Here is a 22,742-nt window from a genome sequence, read left to right as displayed (position 1 = left end):
CTGTTCCGTCACCACCCCCGACCACCCACACACGCGCACACCCCCGCGTCCACTGACGCCTCCGACTACGTCTTTGTATTGATCAACCGATGCGCGACGCACACACACGGTCGACGCAAACGTTAAACGCGAAAAGAGAGGAAAAAATCTAAAATAATAATAAAATAAAATTCGTCGGCAACCCCCGAACTAGGACGAAGACGACGACGACCGCTGCCGCCGCCACCGTCGCGCCGTTGCTCTATGGTCGTGCGCGCGAAATATTATTGCCACTAATATTATCATTATTATTACTATTATTACTACTCTGTCGTTGCAGTTATACTATTACTGTTTATTTATTTTAAATATCACGCGCGCGTCCGAGCGTCCGGTCCGGACACATCCGAGACACGTAGTTGATATTTATATTACGACACATCGAAAACAATTCAGAGTGCAAGAGAACCGTACACGCCTGTTGACGGAGACAATTGAATCATCCGATACACGTATACTGTACACACGGATTCGCATATAATTGTTGTTATACTTAATACAGGAGCGCACGCGATCCCTATTCAACGGCGGCGCGACGGAGAAAACGTAATATTATAATTCGCAATAACGTCGTCGTTATAATATCGTACGCGGCCACCAGCGTTCGATCCGCGCGCGCCCAGTCCGCGCGCCCGTCCTCGTCGCGCAGTCACATCCGTCACCGGCGCGTGCACCGTACTCGTCGCGTGTCCGTCCCGTCCGCTGTCTCGCCGCGCGCCGATCATAACTACTGCGCTCGGGGTTATGGACGTGGCGGCGTTGGCCGCGGCGACCGAGACGACGACCGAGACGACCAACTCCGCGGCCACCGCGGCAGCTGCTGCTCCGGCGGATCTGAGCACGGCAGATACGAGGAACACGACGAGAGCGACGGCGACAGTAATAGCGACAGTGTACACGAACAGTTGTGATTATAATAATACGGCCGCTCTACGCCCAGCCAAGGTTCGCGTCAGATCGTCGTCTTAAGAAGAGGACGCGAGTGGGGCCGCAGAGTCTAAACGTGATCGCAGGTCAGTATAACATTATGTTATACTTATTATATACGCATAGTAAGTTATTATGGAGACAGTTTTAGCCAACGACTTGTTTTTCTAGCGCCTAGGAAATAGAAAAAAATACTACAAAACATTTCTAAAGAGCCAATGTGGTATACAGAGTGTAACAGAAATATATGACAAAATTTAGAGGAGGACTTTCTAGGCAGGGGCGTATAGTTAGATATCAGGCTCAATTAAAACATACGTCATGCTGTATGTTCATAATTATAACGCTCCACCCCGCCCACGCACCTAAACAATATTACTTACCCGATAATAATGGCAACAACAATTCCCATGTACGCCACTGTTCGAGATCTTTGGCCGATCATCACCCATTCACGCCCACCACAAAATAGGTACACGATTTTGATATTGCGTTGAATCCGTTATATCCGAAATACATATTTTTGAAGTGGTCATACAGTAGTGTAATATAGTTAGTATGAAGTTATAAAACAATGACTTATGTAGTTATGTGTGTATTATTTACATCGTAGTAATACGCAAATAATGATTCAAAAATAGGTTCGCTTCTACTAATCTTATATAGTACTATAATATTTTTGCCTTTTTTTGTAGTTTCGTACTCATATTACATTATGCTGTGAAAACGATCGATACACATGTGCAAGTATAATATTATAATAGTTATAATAATATATCGCTTGTACCTAGCTCTGTAGTGCGTGGTGCTCAAATGTTCTGCAGTAAACGAACTACCCAGCATGATTATATACTACCTATATATAAGTGTGTTTGTGTGTGTTATTACTCCGCAATACGTCACGTATGTTAATGACCATGTGCACGTTCGCTGTGCGTACTTTGAATGGGTATCGTGTGATTTACGGTTGGCGAACACGAAAGTGACGAATTTCGTCGATCGGCTACCTCTGCAGCAGGTACAATATAATACGTATTATAATGGTATTGTATACGCAGCGACATTATATTATTATATTTCAAAAGCAGTGTGGCGTTCTGCAGTTGGAGCGGCTACAGAGTGTTATACTTACAACACTTAGGCCCCTGGGGTTAACTGCTGTTGCAGATAGAATATATAAGACGTGTACCCTTCTGGCATTTGCAGTTAACGGTCGAATAATGAATCGAGTTTAGACGATTTCGAATGATTAATGGCGGTGCATGACGTGCTATATAGTGCATATTTTATTATTTTATGGCCATGTCGTCTGGCGGGGTATGTTTACGGGATTTGTAGGTACTGTTATAGTGTTATACGTATTGGATTGATGAGCATTTAACGATCGTGAAACACATTTTTATCATCATGTACACATGTATATGAATTATTGTTTATGATACATATTTGCTAATTTTGAAATTATATTTAGACCATAAGAAAAATAGAAAAAGAATGCTTTATCAGGCAAAGGTACACTTTTATGAGCCATCGACAAGAGATATGAATTTTTTAATTTGGTGACCCACATTTCGTTTGTTTATTTTATGCGCCGTCTGTGACCTATTTAAAAGGTTGTCAGATTTTAATGAAAGTTTACCTGAAAAACCGAATGAATAGGTTTACAAATGGGTGGATTACTGGAAAACTACAAACTGCAAACTTTCAATACATTCTTTAATCTTTTAAACAAAGAGAAAAAATGACGCTTTTAGACTTCATAGCGAATTATTTTCCGACTTTCTCTTTGTTTTCTGTGTGTTGCAATTTAAATGCGTTAACCTGATCGATTTTCAGTCCTTCATTTCGAACTTAGTTTAATTTTATTTATTAAAAAGTTGAATAATTAATGTTAACTTGAGGCCGGATTGACTACGCAGTGGTCACGCAGTTGATTGCGACTCACACAATGATCGGTTCATAACAGAGTGCAAAAAAATTGTGTGGTTTACGTGATCACTATAATTTCTCGTGTTGTCGTCCGATTGCGTCATTCGGTTTCCAACTAGGTCCCACTCCACTGAGAGTGAAGACCGCACATGTCTCCTCTTGGAGAAGGAGTATAGTATCATGTATATAGTGATATATACATACATACATAAATAGATCAAATGATCTCCCTACTGCCCACTTGTGATACGCATTGACAAAGATCTCGGGTCGTTTCAATGAACAAATATAGAGAAAAAAAAATATTAGCTCGAAAATTTCTTGTCATCTTTAAAGTAATACGATATTTATATATATTTAACAGATAGTTCTTAAAAGTATATTGTGTGTATATAAAAATTTAAAGTACCTAATATTGAGACGTTTGGTTTATAGTAAAAAATAATATTACACTTAGAAATTCCTTTTGTATATTTGTAAGTGATATATTGATATAAACACAATTTTTACAATAGTTATAATTAAAATTTACTACTGAACACAATATGGAATTTGTATAAAATTTAAAATATGTTTTTTATTGATTTTAATTTATTACAAGTTTTTAACTTTCAGTTAAAAAATAATATTTAACTATTGGGTAGGTACATGAATATAATTATAGTTCCCCATTTAACTAAATCATTTCATATTTCACATTCACCAATTTAAAAACAATTTTATCAAAAACGAGTTAATGTCTATCACCAATAAAGTTTCTTACCTATTTTGTATTCAAAAAGCACTGCTTGTTAATTATTACTAAATAAAATAATTATACTTATATATCGTACATCGTTAATTATTAAATTGCACCGGCGATAAATTTGTTGATCATTTAGACAGCAAATAAACCTTTTAAACTTTTTTTGAAACTGATACATTATAATGCATTAATTGCATAAAAGAAAAAAATTGATGTAGTGGATTATTTTAAATAAATTTATCGAGAAAGAAAATTATTTTTGATTACTACTTAACATAAAAATGAATTGATAAACCATAAAACTTAATAATTTATGTTTCAAAATAGGTAAAATTAATAACATCTTTTTGAAATTATATTTATTTTGAAACTGTATAATTGTGCGGTTTTATATAGATTTTTAATTAATCGAATATAAAATGTAGCCATTTATGAGGTACATCATGATATTCATAGCATAGCGTAATTATTAAAGAATTTAATATATTGTAAAATGTAAAATATTTTAAAGAGTTGTGGGTAGCAAGATAGCTAGATATTTAGATTTATTATATTTTAATATTAAAATATGAAAATATGTTTAAAAATTGGTAGGTACCAATAACATCTATTTATAGTTTCGTAATAATATATTGATGCATATGCATCTATTCAAAATACTTTTTTTCCTGATTATGACCCAATTATTTTTATTTGTATATTCCATCGTTGTGTTAACGAATAATAAAAAGGAGAAATTATTAAATGAGCATAATAATAACATTTAAAATATTGAATTTTATTTACCAACAAAATATTGTATTATAGCAGTATCTTCTTTTGAGTTCGCTATTCAATCAACAATATTTTTTATTTTAATCCCTCTTTTCAATGGTTTTTTTTATTAGTTGCTTATTAATTACTATTAAATAACACTTTTATCAGAGATAAATACCGAGATAATTTGCTTCATTGTTAAAATTGTTTAAAGTTTGCCATTATTTATTTTATGAAAGAAATATTTTAATCTTGAAAAATAAATATTAAAATTAAAATCAAGCAAAATAATTGTTTGAAAATGAGTTTATATACATCTTCAATTTGCGTATAAAAAAGTAAATGTCATAACTTTCAACTAAGAATAAATAAATATTAATTTAACTATAATTTGTATATGAAAAAATCTGTATCATAAATCATGTAAAATGTACGTATTTTATTGAATTATGTAATTGATATTTTTTATGAACGATTTATGATTTAAATCTGTATTAATTAACACTGATTGTAAACATATTATCTATGTAATTATATGAGTATCATTTTTAGGAGATCAAATATGAGTGTTAACCAATATTTTTCTTTTATTAACTTAACAAATATTACATAAAAGTACAAAATACCAAGTAACTCAACCTAACCTATAATTTAGTTGTTATTTGATTGATAATATTTTTATTATTTTACGTAGTTAATATTGTGTGGATATTTTGTTTAATACCTATTTATATTTTAAATCAGTGACAACATATGTATACATCTGTAGTTTGATTATGTATTGGTGCTTTGTTTAGTATGAATGTATAACAAGCCTTTAGTATATATTTAAAACACTTATATTCTAAGATACCGTCATTACTCATTAATCTTAGACTTCGGTTGTTTATATTAAAATTAAAAATTGAAAACTAACGTTACTGAAGGGAATTACAGGATTTTTGATTCATCGGTGAGACATAATAAAGAACTTACCGGAAACGCCGAGTTTGAACAAGTACCTATCTATCATTCTTGTATCGATGTTTTTGAAGGCAAATGTCGTTTACAGTTAAAGAACGCGAAGTAAAACAATAAAATTGACGAAAAGAAAAACGTAGTTAATCCATATCGTATACCGTTAGATATTTATCGAAATGTACGAATGGCGACCGTATCTGGTATACCTATATGTTCTATATAATAAATTAATAACCCTTTTTTTGTTGCCATAAAGTGAACGCAATATTTTGTTTTATACATTTTGAATATGACACATTTAGGTGTAATGCTTAGGCGTGGACGCGTGGTATATTGTGTACAATTGTTGGATACTATTATATAGGTCTATAATAAATCCATTAAACATAATTTAGGTATAACTATCATTTTTAATATTTTTAGAATATTAAGAATCTGAAAATTATTGGTTGCGTATCCATGGTTAGTTTTCCAATTTAGATTTCATCATTCTTTCTTCAAACATTTTTACTCTATATAATAATAACCTTTGAATAATAACGTGTCAATAAATCATTCGTTTTACGTTTACAATGTGCATCAGCAAACCTATTTTTTCCCTTTAACATCGAGTTTATTAAAATTATAATTTTTGTAATTTTCAAATATTCTTAAAAACCATAATATTTTTTTAACTCTTGGGGGTCTTGAACTACTTAAATACATTTTTTACAGTAATTTATTTAGTGAATAATTTTTTTGAAAGTTGATGTAGAGGTACCTAATTCAAAATTTGAACGAGTAGTTCCTCAATTATTAAAATTTTCAAACTTAGGATTATATAGTCCTTAGTACTTATATCCTTCTAAAGCGAATAATTCTCATTTGAAAAAGAGAAGTTTGTATCTCCGCAGAAAAGGTTCCTTAAGTAGTACATTCATATCGAGAATTTGAAAATACGGCCTAAAAGGCTAAAAGTATATTTAAAATTCCAGAAATCATATTTAAAACTTTAAAAGTATCACTGGGTTATTGTAGAAGAAAATATTGGTCTCATTTTACTTACCACAATAAATAATAATTGTCTTGTTGGTATATATGATTGTATAATATAGGTGCAGCACGCGTATTATAGCCTGCAACTATCAGTAGCCGTGTAATTGACGCGACACGACGTCGTAATGCCGGAACAGAGTAACGATTACCGAGTGGTGGTTTTCGGAGCGGGCGGCGTGGGAAAGAGTTCGCTGGTGCTCCGGTTCGTCAAGGGCACATTCCGCGAATCGTACATACCGACCATCGAGGACACGTACCGACAGGTGATCAGCTGCAACAAGAACATCTGCACGCTGCAGATCACCGACACGACCGGGTCGCATCAGTTCCCCGCCATGCAGCGCTTGTCCATGTCTAAGGGTCACGCGTTCATACTGGTGTACTCGTGCACTTCCAGACAGTCTCTCGAGGAACTCCGACCTATATGGCAGGTTTGTACACACATTACGGTATTGAATTTGGTTATTGGTTACGTTTTATGGATGCCGCGATCTGTGGTTATATGATGGTGACAAGAATGTCCGCTGCAGGGGAGGGAGCTAATATAATTAGACCGACTGACCACCCCTCTTCTCCATCCGAGATTTCGTTAACTCTATACGCATAATTAAATAGCATATATTTTATACATATGACAATGAACTTTAGCACCTAAATAAATAGCATTTTTATTAGATAACAGATTAAAATATTATTGCAACTAACATAAATAAACAACTAGGTAATTAAAATAACACACATTAGATACCTATAACGTTCGCATAATTAAATTTTAACATCCAAATAATTTAGTTAGGTCATTGTCTAAAGAGTTACTTTAGTGAAGTCCATAGGCGCAACTAGAGGCCAAACACTGGGGGTGCTAAAATTATGTGGATGAAACAGACTCGCGGGGGCTACGCCCCCACACCCCAAGTTCCTACTTCAATTTTATAATTACTATAAACAATCTTAAATGCATTATAAAAACATAAGCACACTAGCTAATATTTACCTCATAAATACATTAGGTATATTACCTATATTATTATTAAGGTGATTCAAATAATGACCTAGTATAAACAAATAAATAATATTTATTTTTTTAATAACTGATGTCAAAATAATTACGGAATTTACATTTTTAGCAGTCACTTACATGAGGCACAATCATCTCAAAGGTTAGGTAATAATACTATGTTTACATAATATATAATATACTATTTTACACTAATAATATTTTTCTTTTATTAGTGGAATTGGAATATATTTCCAATATTTCTGAAGAAGTAATTTTATTAACAACATCTCTTTCAATATTTAAACAACCTTACGTAAAACAAAAAAAACTTTTTCATATAATTTTTCCATTTTTAATGTTTTTGATCTGGGGGTGTTAAATTAAAGGCTGGGGATGCTGAAGCACCCCCAAGCACCCCCCCTAGTTGCGCCTATGGAGAAGTTCTTCAAATATCAGTCATATCTTCTTATCTGACAGTTCAAAATTAAGTGTTGCATCGACTTGTGAATGAACATGAACACTTGCGCCTTAATCGCACTCCAGGCGCTCTCTAAATTTCCATTTTTATACAAGACTGTTATATAGCTTCCTTGTCACACGGACGTATGTCTGACCTAGATTTTTGCATGGGAATTGGAGTGTACAGGTTAACTATGTAAATGCCCTCGGGTTTCTTTTCATCCATTTGTTCTGCCACGTGTCTAGGATAATCTCCTTCGACTCGGAGTTTTTTTTTTTTAAACGACTTCCGTCATTTAGGCCTCAAACTTACCATTCTATCTTCGTGCATCTGGTTTTACGATTCCACTGGAATCATTCCAGTATTGGCAATACACGAAAATGAAATAGCACCTGAGACTCGAAGCATGTACATTATATGACTTACTGCTCGATGTTGACATGTTGGCCTTGGCATATAATTTAATTAATAAAATCAAAAAGTGAAAAAAGCTATTTTAGTAGGTATATAATATACATATAGTTGGATAGAATGCCAAAATACAATAATACATATAGATACTATCATTTGGTTATTGGATTTTAATCTTGCCCCGAGTGGAATTTTATTCTGAATTTCTAAGAGTACTCTTGGGCCATGGTTATGGTTGTGGTCGTGTAGGCTACATATATTATAATATAATATATTACGATATACAATACAGTTGCGTATTGCAGGAATGTGCGTATTCGTAGATGTTAAGGAGATAAATAAAATAATATTTAGATAGATAGTACCTATAATATTCCCTCTACTGTCTAATCTAGGGAATTTCAAGCTGTGGTACGCGTACCCCTTGGTGGTACTCAAAATTTGTTAAGGGGTACGAGTCAGGTTACGAGTCAGGTCAACTAAATTTGTTATAGATATAGGTATATTAGTACCTATAGTGAAGGAGTACCCAAAAAAATGTATTGGTAAAAAGGGGTACAGTGTTCATAAAAGTTTGAGAATTCCTGGTTTAATCTATCACAAGTTTAGGCTTAAAGATATATTTTTTATAGTTAATATATTTATATGTTATTTTGTGTAATTGTATGTATGTTTATTGTAAGAAATAATAATAACTATATGAATATCGAAATATCATTATAGCTGTCCTGTTTTATATTATAAGTTTTAATCATTATTTTGTCACTTACTACTTACATAACTGTTATATTATAAAAAACAGTAGGTGGGTTTTAGGTATTTTAGGTGGGTACGTTATTAATAAAACAAAAATTATAGTATACTAGCTGATCCCCGTGCGCTTCGTTGTTGTCTGTTAGAAATACCGATTCTATATTATTCAACATTTTTATTTAATTCGTCGTTTATACCCAACTAGTCATGATCAAAACTCCCCGTGACAAATTCCCGTGAATTTACCCTATCTTAATCTCCATAAACGATTTTTAACAGTCATTTAAAATACAAGACTAAAAGTATTTTCAATCATAATATTTTATCGTATTTTTAGCTTTGCAAAGGTGATACAATTTTTAAAATTGATACCTAATAACAAATTGCTAATTTCTTATTCATCCATACTGAATTGTATAACCAATAATAACCATATAATAAACAAAAATATATTTAATATTATTATTATTATTATATTTATTATTTCTATAAAAAATCTCAAGTAAAATGTAAGGGCCACTTATAGCTAGATAAAATATAGCCCATAGATTTGTGCATTGTGTAGCTTTCTAATGGTAAAAAAATTTTAAAATCAGTTAAATAGTTTCAGTGCTTAAACAGATTAAACGAACATTTTTTCTTCTTTATATCATATAACTCTTTTAACCCGTCTAAAGGGTTCAATTTTGAAGTCATTTTATATATAGATGTATAATGTTTGTTCTTTTCTTGGTTTCTTAGTTCTGATCATGTATGTTGATTATACATGTAAAATGTTTATAAGATAGTCATGTCGCTAGGTTATATTTACCATGCCCTTAGGATAAAAATTAAAACTCTAGTAGCAATTTGGTGAACTTAAAATTGATACGGTTTGTCGGTTTGCTGTCTTTTGAATAAATAGTTAATAGGAGAAATATTGAAATATTATAAATATTTGATTAATATTAAATATTAAAATAATATATACGTATGTATAATATCAAAATCCTATTTTGCTCTTGGTGGTTTAAAAAATGTAAAAAAAAAAAACATTAATGAGTTTGAATAATAATAACGATAATTATTAATTACACACAAATAAAATTTAATAACAATCATCAATGTACAATAGGTTACCTACCTAGTTATCAAAACAAATCACGATAAAATAAATTAATTCAATAGTTTCTTTATGGTAGGTATTTAAAATTATATTCATTGTTATTCCTTTATTTAAGTAACTGCAGGTAATAATATAAATTCCGGATTAATTTTTATTTTTACTAATGATCTTAAATTAACATCAGTATAGCAGCGACCATTATTTATTATAACAATTAAAATTTTTCACTAATAAGATTGAAATTTCTTAAGTCTTATTATTTAAATTAAATCGTACAATTTAGATTTTTCTTAATAATATTAAAATGTTATTGGTATTTGGTGGTGTCTGCGTTCGGTCCGATGCGAGTGTTTCGTATAGGCCTCTCGGGTGTTGGAAATAATGTTATGACGGAGTTTTTTTTTTTTTGAAGTGAAACAGATATTATATTTTTTTTAAAGGCGTTAAATAATTATCATGCATCTCAGGCTCGACATATTATTTCAATTTGCATTTGACATACATATAGTATTTACATTTATCCTGTTTAATACACTGAAGAAGTGAAGAACTTACCGAAATGATTGATTACTATATTGTTCATACACATGAAATATGAGATATCATACCTATCATCAATAAAATTCATGACGGTGACGTATTATTTTAGATTCTCTGCAGAGAAAATAATGTATTGATTTTATAATGTTGTTTTTAAAATGTATTTTTATTTTTTAAGACACTTTATCAAGTAGAAAGATTGCCCCGATCGTAAACTTTAAGGGAGGTTACTGGTAGAAAATTGGATCTACTATAGGTACTTATGGAAGGTAAAAAATGAAAATCTTCAGTAGGTACGTTTGAAAAACGAGGGAAAATAGCTAACCACTCTGCTGTAGATTTAGCAATAGGTGTCGCATATACTTTGTCATTCAGTAAGTCGCTGTATGTGTATGTAGTTAGGTATGTGTTTTTTAATTGTATAAAAAAAAAATGATTCTGAGTGAAGATGCTTTGTCAGGCTATAGAAAAATTAATATATTATTTTAAAAATTATTGAAAAAAGATTGCTCAAGAGTACCTAAGTCACTATAATACCTAATTACCTATAGATTTTGTAGGTACCTATATACAATATACATTATATATTATATTAATATTATAAATTATAATTTAGAACATATTAGTTAAACTATTTTATTCATAATATATACCTATAGATTATCTATATCTTATCCTTATCACTATAAAATAGTCATATATTAATTTATTATTATAGGTACCTATATGATTAAATACATATTTTTCTATTATTTGAATTACTATTAATATTTATTATTTTTTTTTTTTTGGTATATAATTTTTTTATTATACAATCTGTAAATATAATATTTTACAATACGTATAAGTTCTGTAAGGATATAAATATTATAAGAATAAATCTATAAATATAAAAATTAAAATGGTATCTTTTTAAATACATTATATAGCTTTTGAGCAATGTTATCTTCGATCAGAAACGTTCTACGTTTTATTCATGATAATTTATCATTGAATTAAAATTTACAGTGACTCGATAATGAGATACAGTCGACACCTATAACTTTTCAGTAGAGTGATTACCTACTCAACGGTTTGCTGTAGTTTAATAAATCCTGCAGACTTTTAATGATCTTATCAATATTCTTTGTTCAAAACTTCTAAAAGTACCTATACATTTTCCAGCACTCGGTGACTTCGTAGTTAATACCTGTAAGTAGTCATTCAATCTCAAAAGATACAATAATACTAATTAGTATTCTATTGTTAATTTGGTATACTTTGCTGTCTTTACTATTCAAAAGGTATTCAGTAAAATACATTTACGGAATTGTGTATTTGATTCTTTAATGATAGGCACTCAATACCTATTGGGTAGTTTTTAAATTATTTTCAATTTAAAACACAATCATCGGTTATATTATTACAGACTGTAATTTACAGTTTATAATATTCAGAAAGCATGTATGCAATAAATTAGCCAACTGGATGTGTCTTAAAATTTAAAATCTATGATAAATCGCTGTATCTGTCATCCAAATAGAAAGATTCTGTGCAGTATGCTGACTGCAGGTTAAAGTTTTCAGAAAAACAGGGAAGAATTTTATTCAAGACCAAGAGCATTTCTTAAAGTTTTCAACGTTGTTTCGTTGACAAGTGGGTGGGAAAACGAAACGACCTACATTCAGCATTTTCTGGTTCTAGTTTATTTTATTATTAGGTAGGTACTCATTAGAAATATAGTACGTGAAGAATTTAAGGACGACACAAAAATTGCCAAACTCCCCTCTCCCCCCCCCCCCCCAAAAAAAAAAATAAAAATAAAAATAATCTAAGCATAAATTATTATGTATACTGTTTAATAATTTATGTTTCTGTCGCGGATATCTAGCTACCTATACTTTTAATATTGAAGTGTTCGACGGATTCAATAACAACAGCTATGTTAAGGTAGGCTAGCTCACTTTAACAATAATATACGATATATTGATATATACATAAGTACTTTAGGTAGGTATATAGTATATTATATTTAACTTCAACTTTACTGAGTAGTCCTAGTCCACATGTGCCTCCTACAATATGTACCATGGCCAATATAAATATATATATTTTGAGAATTAATATTTACCACACTACGGTTTCATACGGTGAAACACGATTGAGCACAGTCCCTATTTTGAAAAAACCCGATTGAGCACGGTCCATATTTTTTAACAACCCGATTGAGCACAGTCAAATAAATGCAACGTTGCCAATTTTTTTGTCCGACTACAACCAGCTAGACTACACGCGTATTTTGAAATACTAGTACTATGAAATGGAAATATTTGTCAATCTGTGTGCTTTACTAGTCGTGGTGATTATTTTCAATCGTGGTTTCCCATATTTTGAAAAGCGGCACGAGTTTAATCGATAAATAATATACGAGTCGTGTAGGAAATTAGGATCGACGTAATCGTAAAATCAAAATAGGTACACTCATGCATTGTCGATTACGCCAATTAAGATTATCTGTACGACTGTAAGATTGGATATTATTTGTTATCTACATAATATAATATAGTCATATAGAAGTGGGCTTTTGTATTGCCAAAATGGCAAAATATAAGTAACTTAGACTCAATATTATCAGGCGTTAGTGGTTAGTGTCGTTCGTCGTTACGCGTTAGTACGTTACACCGTTTTGTTTTAGATAACTTTTTTTATATACATAGAACGCGATGGACATTAGTGAAATAAAAGTTATTTTATCCGAGAGAGGAAAAGAATTAGCCAATGTTGGTGCTTTTAAGTACAGATTTATTGGATTAATTAAAAAAGGCGAGTTATTAAAATGGCGGTGCACAAAAAATAATTGTACAGCTATGATTTATTCTGGGCCAGATAAAAATATCGTTATTAAATCAAGTGGACAACATAATCATGTAGGAAATTCACCTAATAAATTAGAAAGGCAAGTATTACGTGAAAATTGTAAAAGACGTGCTGAAGAGTCACTATCAACTCAACCTTTAAAGTTGATCAGAAGTGAACTTTTAAATAATTTAGAACAATCTTCAATTGTTCATAAAGATTTAAAAACGGTTCGTAAAGCTATGTACGATAGACGAATAAAAGTACTTTCCAAATTGCCTAAGTCACCGGAAGACGTTTTTTTACAGTTGAATTTAATGAAAACTCAAGATGATTTTAAGTTTCGTGGACAACCATTCATACATATTCCCGAAGACAATAGTTTTGTATGTATTACTTGTGATTTCAACCTAAAATTTATGATTAAGCATGATTGTATTGATTTTTTCGCCGATGGTACATTTAATAATGCACCCAAATATTTTGAACAACTATATTCTATTCATGGATATAAAAATGGCTATTATTTGCCATTGGTTTATTTTTTTTTATTTAAAAAATCAAAAGATACATATAAAAAAATGTGGATATTCCTACAAAACGTATGTGTAGAATATACAGGAAGTCAGTTCATATTAAAAAAATTACACGTTGACTTTGAAAAGGCAGCCCACCAAGCCGCGTATGAAGTTTTTGAAAATGTACAATTAATAGCTTGTCGGTTTCATTTAGGACAATCATGGTGGCGAAAAGTAAGAACAAAATAATTTCAAATCAAAAAATTATATATTAATTGTATTCTTAATTATTATTATAGATAAACAGCGATTCTATTCTCAGAATAGCCTATAAAAAAGAAAACGACGAACTAGGAAATTGGCTTAAGAGTTTTTTTGGATTAGCTTTTCTTCCTAGTCATGAAGTAGCCGATGCATTCGTCGAACTCATGAGTGTCTGCCCAAATGATGAAGTCTGCTCAGAATTTAGCGATTATGTTTTCAATAATTATATAGATGATGAATCTTCATTTCCCCCAAATATATGGGCTAAAGAACCTATGTTTGATCCAAGGTAGATCATCCAAAGTCTAATTATTAAATATAAAAAAAATGTCAATTTAATTTCTATGAAATGTTTTTTTTTAGAACAACAAACGCTGTTGAAAGTTTTCATAGAACTTACAATTCACAATTTTATAAGTCTCACCCACACATACACTTGGTAATTATAGTTTTACAAGAAACGCAAGCTGAAACGATGACAAAAATTCGGTCAATTGAAACCGACAGTTATAAAAGTATGAGTTTTATTGAAATGCAAAAAATTAATGCAACTATAATGGCTTACGATGAATATTTAAGAAATAAATGTTCTAAAGATTTACTAAAATATTTATTAAAAGTGGGAAATAAGTATTTAGGGATACCACTTTAAAACGTTGACACATAATACATATTGTATAGCATAATAAAAATATTCAAATTAAATATATAAATTAACTTTAAGACTTTTAACTTTAACTTTTTTTTGTATAGGAGATGAATTATATATATATATTTATAGAACAAATGAACTTTTATTTATTATTTTATTATTAACGTTTTTTTACACACACTTTTATTTAAAAAAAAATTATACTCAATTTATTACATCAATAGGTAAATTAACTTTTAGACTAATCCGTATAGGACTTGAATTATATTATATATATTTATAAAAAAATGAACTATTGTTTATTATATTATGTAATTATTATTTTATTATTAACTTTAAGACTAATCTGTATTGGACATAAATTATGTATATTGTATATATTTGTAAAATAATTTAATTTTATATTTTTATACACTAATTAATAGCTTGATCATTATTATAAAATAATTCCTGTAAAAATTTCAATTTTTTTTTTAAATTTTTATTTTTCTGTGTGAAATGGCAACGTTGTACGTATTTCTATGCTCAATCGTGTTATATTTTGGATTTCTATTGTTTAATTGTATCTATGCTCAATAGGGTAATGAAAAAGGTAAACTGTGCTCAATCGGGTTCCAGCCGTTTCATATAATATCGACAATATCGTTGCACTAGGTAGGTACCTAATTTAAATGTCAGCCCGTAGTTGTTGTCTGGGTAACTATAACACGCAGACACATTTATATAATTATACATTGCACATTGCACATAAACGTTGTGCTATCGTTTGGCCCTCATCGTGTAAATATAAGTAAATGTAGGTAACATATATATATAAGGCTACGAGCCAGACTTTAATATTGTGATGGTCGAAATCTAGACAGATCGACGCGGTACATTGTACGCCCTGACCCATCAATTATTGAATTCCAGCATTTTTTCTAAAGAATACTGCAGACTATAAATAATATGATATATAGATAGGAACTAAAAAATGGTGCATGTTTATCGATTGTATTAAATATGGGAAGAGGGCTGAAGGGTTTTCGGTTGCTTTTATTTTTCTTCCCCACAGGAAAACCACACTGCCGGCAACTGTTTGTACAATTCGTTATTCGAGTTACATGGGCATGGTAATGCATGTGTACCAGTGTACCTACGTACATACATTATTATATGGGTAGGAAAACTTCACTGTGTGGTTGATGTTTATTTGCGCGAAAGGCTTCGGACAATAATAAATTCACATATTATTCACTAAGGATAGTTTACGTTTAAAATAGGTTATTCCTTTAATAGGTACCTACATATAGGTGGATATGGCTATATCGTATAAGGTTTTTTCATCTGATACAAATATAGTTTTATAATTCTTTAATACTAGACATTTATTGATTTATATATTAATTTTTTTCTAATGTATCTTTAATATCTATTTAATAAACGCTATTATAACAATTTATGTGGAATCTTGTACCTATTAACCTATTACACATTTTCAAGCTTTTTGACTGATTGAAATTGATATATTCATACTTATAAAAAAAAAGTAAAATTTAAATGTCTATAAATAGCGCAAAAATAAAATGTTATCATGTATAAATATAGATTAAATAAGGATTTCAACATTTAAAGTTTCTACGGTTATTACTTATTCAACCCATCTAAGTACTAACTAGATTTACTTTCTTACCAGAAAAAAAGCTGAAGTAGAAAACCAAATTATTATTACTGCCCCAAGAGGTGATGACAGAGACAAAAAAAAACTTCACATAATTGTAAATCAATACATTTATCAGTCAGAGTTTAAAAAGGGAAATATAAATTAAAAAATTATTATCATCCTATCTCTACTATTATGTTATGGTTAGTTTATTATAAACTTCAAACCAAGTTTGAATCATTATTTGTGATTAAAGCAATAAATTGTTGACAGGTAATAAAAGAGACCAAAGGTGCATCAGAGCTTCCGTCAATACCAATCATGTTGGTGGGCAACAAGTGTGATGAAAATGATACTCGAGAAGTTTCAGCTGAAGAAGGTGATGCTGAGGCTCGACGGTGGGGCTGTCATTTCATGGAGACGTCAGCTAAGACCAACCACAATGTTAAGGAGCTGTTTCAGGAGCTTCTTAATCTGGAGAAAAATAGGAACATATCGCTGCAGCCCGAAAAAAAGTCCATGCGTGGCCGTAAAATACGGGAGAAATGCGCGCTCATGTAGTAGTATATTATGTACTACCAAAACACTATCATCGGACATGGGGATATAGTTTTACATTTGTGTTGTTTATATTTTATAAAATAATTTTCATTCTGTCAAGTCACAATTCATTGAGAATTATTATAAAATGTCACAGTAAAATTTAAATTAAAACTTTTTTAGTGAGACTGATAAGTGCTGACAACACCAATTTATTTAGATTAGTACTTTAGAATGATGTTACAACACAACTATACCATGGACTTTTTTGGAGGTGCAAATATAAAAATGAATTTCAGTTGTATATGACATAGACATATACACCTAGCAAAGATATAGTGCATAGGATTTACTTTGTACATATTATTATCCATAATAATTACTATATCAGTCAGACAGGGAATATGGTAAATACTTCTGTGAAATCAGTTTTCACAATACCATAGAATAAACATTTTTTGAGTTATTATGTATGCAGTATTATGTGTTTGATTTGGGCAGTGATTATTTGAGAGAGACAAAAATCCAACTTTAGATTTTATACATTACATCATTTTACGAGTAATGTTCAGCGTACAGAATATAAACTATACAGAGTGATTTTTTTTAACATGAATCACTCATTTTTTTACAAAGTTTCATGTTGTTAAAAAAACGTTTTTATTAAAAAATTATGTTTTTAAATATTTTTTTTAAGTTTTTCACTTTTTTGAATGATACCCTAGAGTTTTAATTTCATATTCCAAAGCAGAATATTTTTCTAAGTATTTTGATACGTAAAAATCGAATTTTGGACGAGTAGTTACTCAAGTCTTAGAGTTAGTCTTAGTCTAGTTAAGTAGTTTATGAGTTATAACTGTTATAAGTATTTAAAGTTTAGATTGGCAGAGTGGAGTGGTACAGGGTCACCCCGCAAAATGTTTGTCCACTACTCCACTTCTCTAAAATTTAAATACTTATAACTCATAAACTACTCGTCCAAAATTCGATTTTTACGTATCAAAATACTTAGAAAAATTATTCTGCTGTGGAATATGAAATTAAAACTCTAGGTTGTCATTCAAAAAAGTAAAAAACTTAAAAAATTATAAGGATAAAAAATATTTAAAAATATAATTTTTTAATAAAAACGTTGTTTTTTAAACAACATGACACTTTGTAAAAAAATATTTTCAAAAACATTGATACTTTTTGTAATAATGAGTGGTCCATGATAAAAGAATCACCCTGTATATATATATTTTTTTTTATCATCACTAAATTTAAATTATTGTAATGAATGTTATATACAGTTGTAGTGTACCAAATTTTCCTGTATATAACACTCATAAATACTATAAAAACATTAACAATTTTTATTTTTTAATATTTCTAGTCAAGTAATATTGCTTTTCTTTATAAAGACAAGAATTATATATTGATGTTGCACCGTGTACATAATATTTTAATAAACAATGTAGTTACCTAGTCAACAATATTATAATTATATTTTTAAATACATGACATTTGGTAACCTTTGTTTTTTTAGATAAATATTTTAACATGTTATTATTGTTTACAGCTTTATATTATGATTCATTTGTTATTCTAGTTGTATAAGTGTATTGTCGATCAATTTTAAAAATTGGAAGTGATTTTTGGAAATCATTCTAATAAAAACATTTAGTTCCTGAAAATAATTTTCTCTTTATCATTGTTAATTTTACGCTCACACAATTTTATTGTTTTTGTATTTTCACTTATATAATATTATTATAGTTTGTAGATTTCATTAATTTCAATGAAATAATTATCATTTGTATAATTGAATCATTTTTTAATTTTTACATATTATTATTAAATTATTAATTTAATAGGCTAATAATTAGCTGAAATATTCAACTTACGGATGGGAACATAATTATTTGATATTTATTTATAATTACTAATTAGGTATTGCATACTTTTTTGGTATTTTATAGAATATAAAAAAAAAATTATTGTAATGTTAGCCTAATGCTCAATAAGAATTTATAAAAGAAAAAGTTAACAATTTTTTTTTTTTCAGTTTGTATTGTCATATAACAAAATATTATTGATTATTACTTAAACATTTATATGGGAGCTTTAAATTGTTGTAAAACGTTCAGTAAATAAGTAATATTGAATGTTTAAGTGCTCACACGTGAAATCATTCATGGCAAATCCAAAAACTAACACAATAACATAAATTCACTAAAAGAGGAATAGTACATCAAGTAATTTAATATGTTTAACTATTATACTTAATATTTGTCAACCTTTTAACTTTTTATAATTTTTATTGAACTTAATTCACAATTCATTTTTTTTTTTTTAGAAAACATATCACAAAATATAACTTCCTATTTAATATAGTCATATAAAAAGTTAAAGTATCAAAATAAATACTTCAAAACGCTGGTATATTATTAGAGTCTTCATGCTTTTTTTCTTTATTATTCATCCATAGCTTGTAAACGATGGCGTGTAAGATTTACAATATCGTAACAAGCTTCTGCAGTTAACAAATCTGATACCTAAACAACAAAGGAAGCTTACATTCATTACTACTGTAGTTATAATTCAGATTTTTTTGAAATACTAAGTCAAATAAAATTGAATAATGTTTAATATGTATTTTACTAAGATAAATGTATAAACATAAGTATATAATATTCTTGTTTAATTGAAATGGAAGTAATACAAGCCAAGATTAACTTGTAATAACATTGCTTTTGATGTTAAATGTGTACTTAAATCAGAATTTTAAGACTTTGCAATTGTTATAATGAAAATTGAAAGATCTAAGTAATGCAAATCAAAATGTAACTGTTAATGCAAAGTTCTAAAATTGTTCTTATCATATTTTTTTCCTAAGCTTATTTTCCATTTTACATATTATCCATATATGGTAAGTTTGATCCTAAATTGCTATTCTTATCCTTATAATTCTAAAAAATTATTTCACTTAATAAATATAATTAAAAGAAAAAACATATATGAAATACAGCGTTAAATATAATTATTATAATTTTCCCATTACAACATGGTAATTGATTAAAATAGCTGTTAAAATTCAATTGATACAAACAAGTAATATTATTGACAAAAGAATAGAATTATGATGTTATGTTAATTTGATTTAGTAATTGGAATTGGATTTTAGGTTTACGCTTATAATTTAAGATCAGAAATTAGATAAGTAAAAATTGTGATATTGAGAATCCTTAATAAATTATTAAAGTTATTATAATCATATGTATACATTTTTCTTTGATTTCATTTTGTATGGTTATTATTGATAAAGTAAAACACAATAAAATAGGTAAGTCAAAAGAACAAATTATTTTAAATCAAAACTAAATGTGTTATTTAGATTTTTTTAAATTAATCACATTTTCATTTTTAGATATTGTGCTATAATCTACATTTAGTTATTCTGTAAACATGATTTTACAATATTTTAAGCAATTTATATTTTACTTATGGATATTTTCTCCTGAGTGTATTATAGATTTTAAGCTTCTATTATGATTTTTACAACTATTTAATTATTGAGATGTTTAAATTCTAATTAATTATGTCTTACAGTAATACATTTGAAAATAAAAAAATAAAATTCTATTGTAGTAATATTTTTATGACAGACATAGTTTATTAATTATTATAGTGTTGTAAGACTTAAATTAATAATTAATCTAATATTTAATTTTATTATACTTTATTTTTTAATAAAATACATATTTTATGCAATATATTTTTCATTAATTCAATTTTGGGAAGAAAATGTGTCCAGATTAAGAAATATTATTATTTATAATTTAGCATTATATATTAACAATAACAATTTTCTATTCATGTTTTACTTGTAATACTTACAGTATACTTGTTTGATTCTTCTAATGCATACTGTATACTTGTATCATATATAAGCATTTTATAATAAGATAACGCTAATACTACATTACGTACTCTTGAGATTGTTTGTCTATCACCAATATCAACTACCTATAAAAATAATAATAGTCATTTTTATTTTGAATGATATACAAAAATTAAATTAATAATTAAATATACTTGTTGAAGATCAACTTCAAATCCAACAGGATCTTTATTGTCGTTAGTTGGTTCGATCCAAATGTAACCATTATTACCAAGTATGACACTAACTCCAGCTGATAAGTTATGAAAATGATTTTTACTACGTTTTATAAGATTAGATTGTACTTTTACTAATACTCCTTGTCCAAGCTATTAAAACAAAATTTAGGTTAAATGTCTGTTTCAGTAAATTAAGCAATTGTACAATTTCTTACCTTGCCGTACTTTAAACTTCGCATGTGTAATGATAAAGAACCATCAGCAAATACTGAATGAACTTCAGCACTGATTAAGTCACCCTCGCTTAAGTAACTTCTCATTGATTGTTCATCTTCCATACCTCTTCTTCTCTATTTAAAAGAGTATAAATATAATTGTATACAAAGTATACAATTACATGGTAGTATTATTTTTAAATTTTAACATTAACTCACTAATTCTCCTCCTGGTAGTTGAATAGATGTTAGTAGTAGCACAGCATCCAGTCTAGCATTTATATCTACTTTCCAACGTTTATGCACCAATTCTGTTACACGAGCAATCACTACATCACCAATCTCTCCATTATATCGACACCGTAATGGACTAACCGTGACTAGTTTATTAATATTTTGTTCTACTCCTGCAACAGTCGCCTTCAATGATCCTGCTGATACATAAGTTCCATGACCTCTAAATTGATAATAGTTTAAAAAAGTTAAGATAATAGATCAGAGGTAGCATAAACAAATTATTTTGTTGGTATGCAAGTATAGTTATGATTTGGTGGTAAGCAGTAAGCACTTCCATATTTATAAGTAACTATTAATTTCCTTAATAAAAATAATAACTTACTATGTACTTAGTAACTATTATTTTTTTATGTATAAAACAAAAACATAGTATTAGTTATTTTCATTTGATATTGCAATAGTGGGGTAGGTAGTATTAACTGTGTTATAACTCGTACAGACTATAACGCGAGAAGCGTGTTCTAAAATTCTTTAAATATAAATAATTTACCAGAAAAATAATTTATGCGTATTGGTGTACTAATGATTACCTCATAAATCCTGCTTGATCTCTAATTTTTTCACCAGGAGTAAAAATAATCGGCGGATTGGATGAAGGTTTCAGAACGGCATGCCGGGTCTTTTTTGACGCTAAGCTTATGGAAATATTCATGATGGATGCTGTGTATTTTTTCACAGCCGATGTAAAATAAAGTAAAATAACTAAATATGATACCTAACAAACAATAATCATATTTTGTTTTTAAATGTTTGTAGTATACAAAAATTCAAATTCCTAATATTATGATGTTTGATTGTGATTTGAAGCATATTGTACCATGCTGAGCTGCATGGTGTTAAACTTACTGTTAGCGATGGTGGTGATAAGGATAACACTCGGATTTATGGAAAAAAAAACGCGCGATTATTTTAACAAGCAATTGTCTGAAGCAATGGATGAAAAAAAAACCAGGGAAGTTACTTTTTCTGTTTTGTAATGGCACAGAACAATGGTAACAGGATCATAGGATATGGTATC

General features: G+C 29.2%; 3 protein-coding genes across 3 annotated transcripts; 2 read left to right on the top strand and 1 right to left on the bottom strand.

The window, feature by feature from the left end:
• The first annotated feature begins 777 nt into the window (after positions 1-777).
• LOC107173709 (GTP-binding protein Di-Ras2) lies at positions 778-19,446 on the top strand. The gene is made up of 3 exons (XM_015524345.2): positions 778-1,052; positions 6,451-6,822; positions 16,845-19,446. The coding sequence occupies exons 2-3, from the start codon at positions 6,517-6,519 to the stop codon at positions 17,130-17,132; spliced, it is 594 nt and encodes a 197-aa protein (XP_015379831.1). The 5' UTR covers positions 778-1,052; positions 6,451-6,516; the 3' UTR covers positions 17,133-19,446.
• Positions 12,450-16,816, top strand: LOC149055279 (uncharacterized). The gene is made up of 3 exons (XM_089228783.1): positions 12,450-14,247; positions 14,313-14,566; positions 14,641-16,816. The coding sequence occupies exons 1-3, from the start codon at positions 13,363-13,365 to the stop codon at positions 14,927-14,929; spliced, it is 1,428 nt and encodes a 475-aa protein (XP_089084909.1). The 5' UTR covers positions 12,450-13,362; the 3' UTR covers positions 14,930-16,816.
• On the bottom strand, positions 19,392-22,561 carry Rrp4 (exosome complex component Rrp4). Its single transcript, XM_015524347.2, has 6 exons — positions 22,255-22,561; positions 21,647-21,884; positions 21,428-21,562; positions 21,189-21,362; positions 20,991-21,119; positions 19,392-19,648 (listed from the first exon to the last, which is right to left on the bottom strand). Exons 1-6 carry the CDS (start codon positions 22,374-22,376, stop codon positions 19,568-19,570), a joined length of 879 nt encoding a protein of 292 aa, XP_015379833.1. The 5' UTR covers positions 22,377-22,561; the 3' UTR covers positions 19,392-19,567.
• Between the last annotated feature and the right edge of the window lie 181 nt (positions 22,562-22,742).

This window comes from Diuraphis noxia, unplaced genomic scaffold, assembly GCF_037042655.1.
Source record: "Diuraphis noxia isolate RWA-SAM2 unplaced genomic scaffold, SU_Dnox_SAM2 contig0005, whole genome shotgun sequence".
NCBI classification, from domain to species: domain Eukaryota; kingdom Metazoa; phylum Arthropoda; class Insecta; order Hemiptera; family Aphididae; genus Diuraphis; species Diuraphis noxia.
This window is presented reverse-complemented; position numbering and strand designations above follow the sequence as displayed.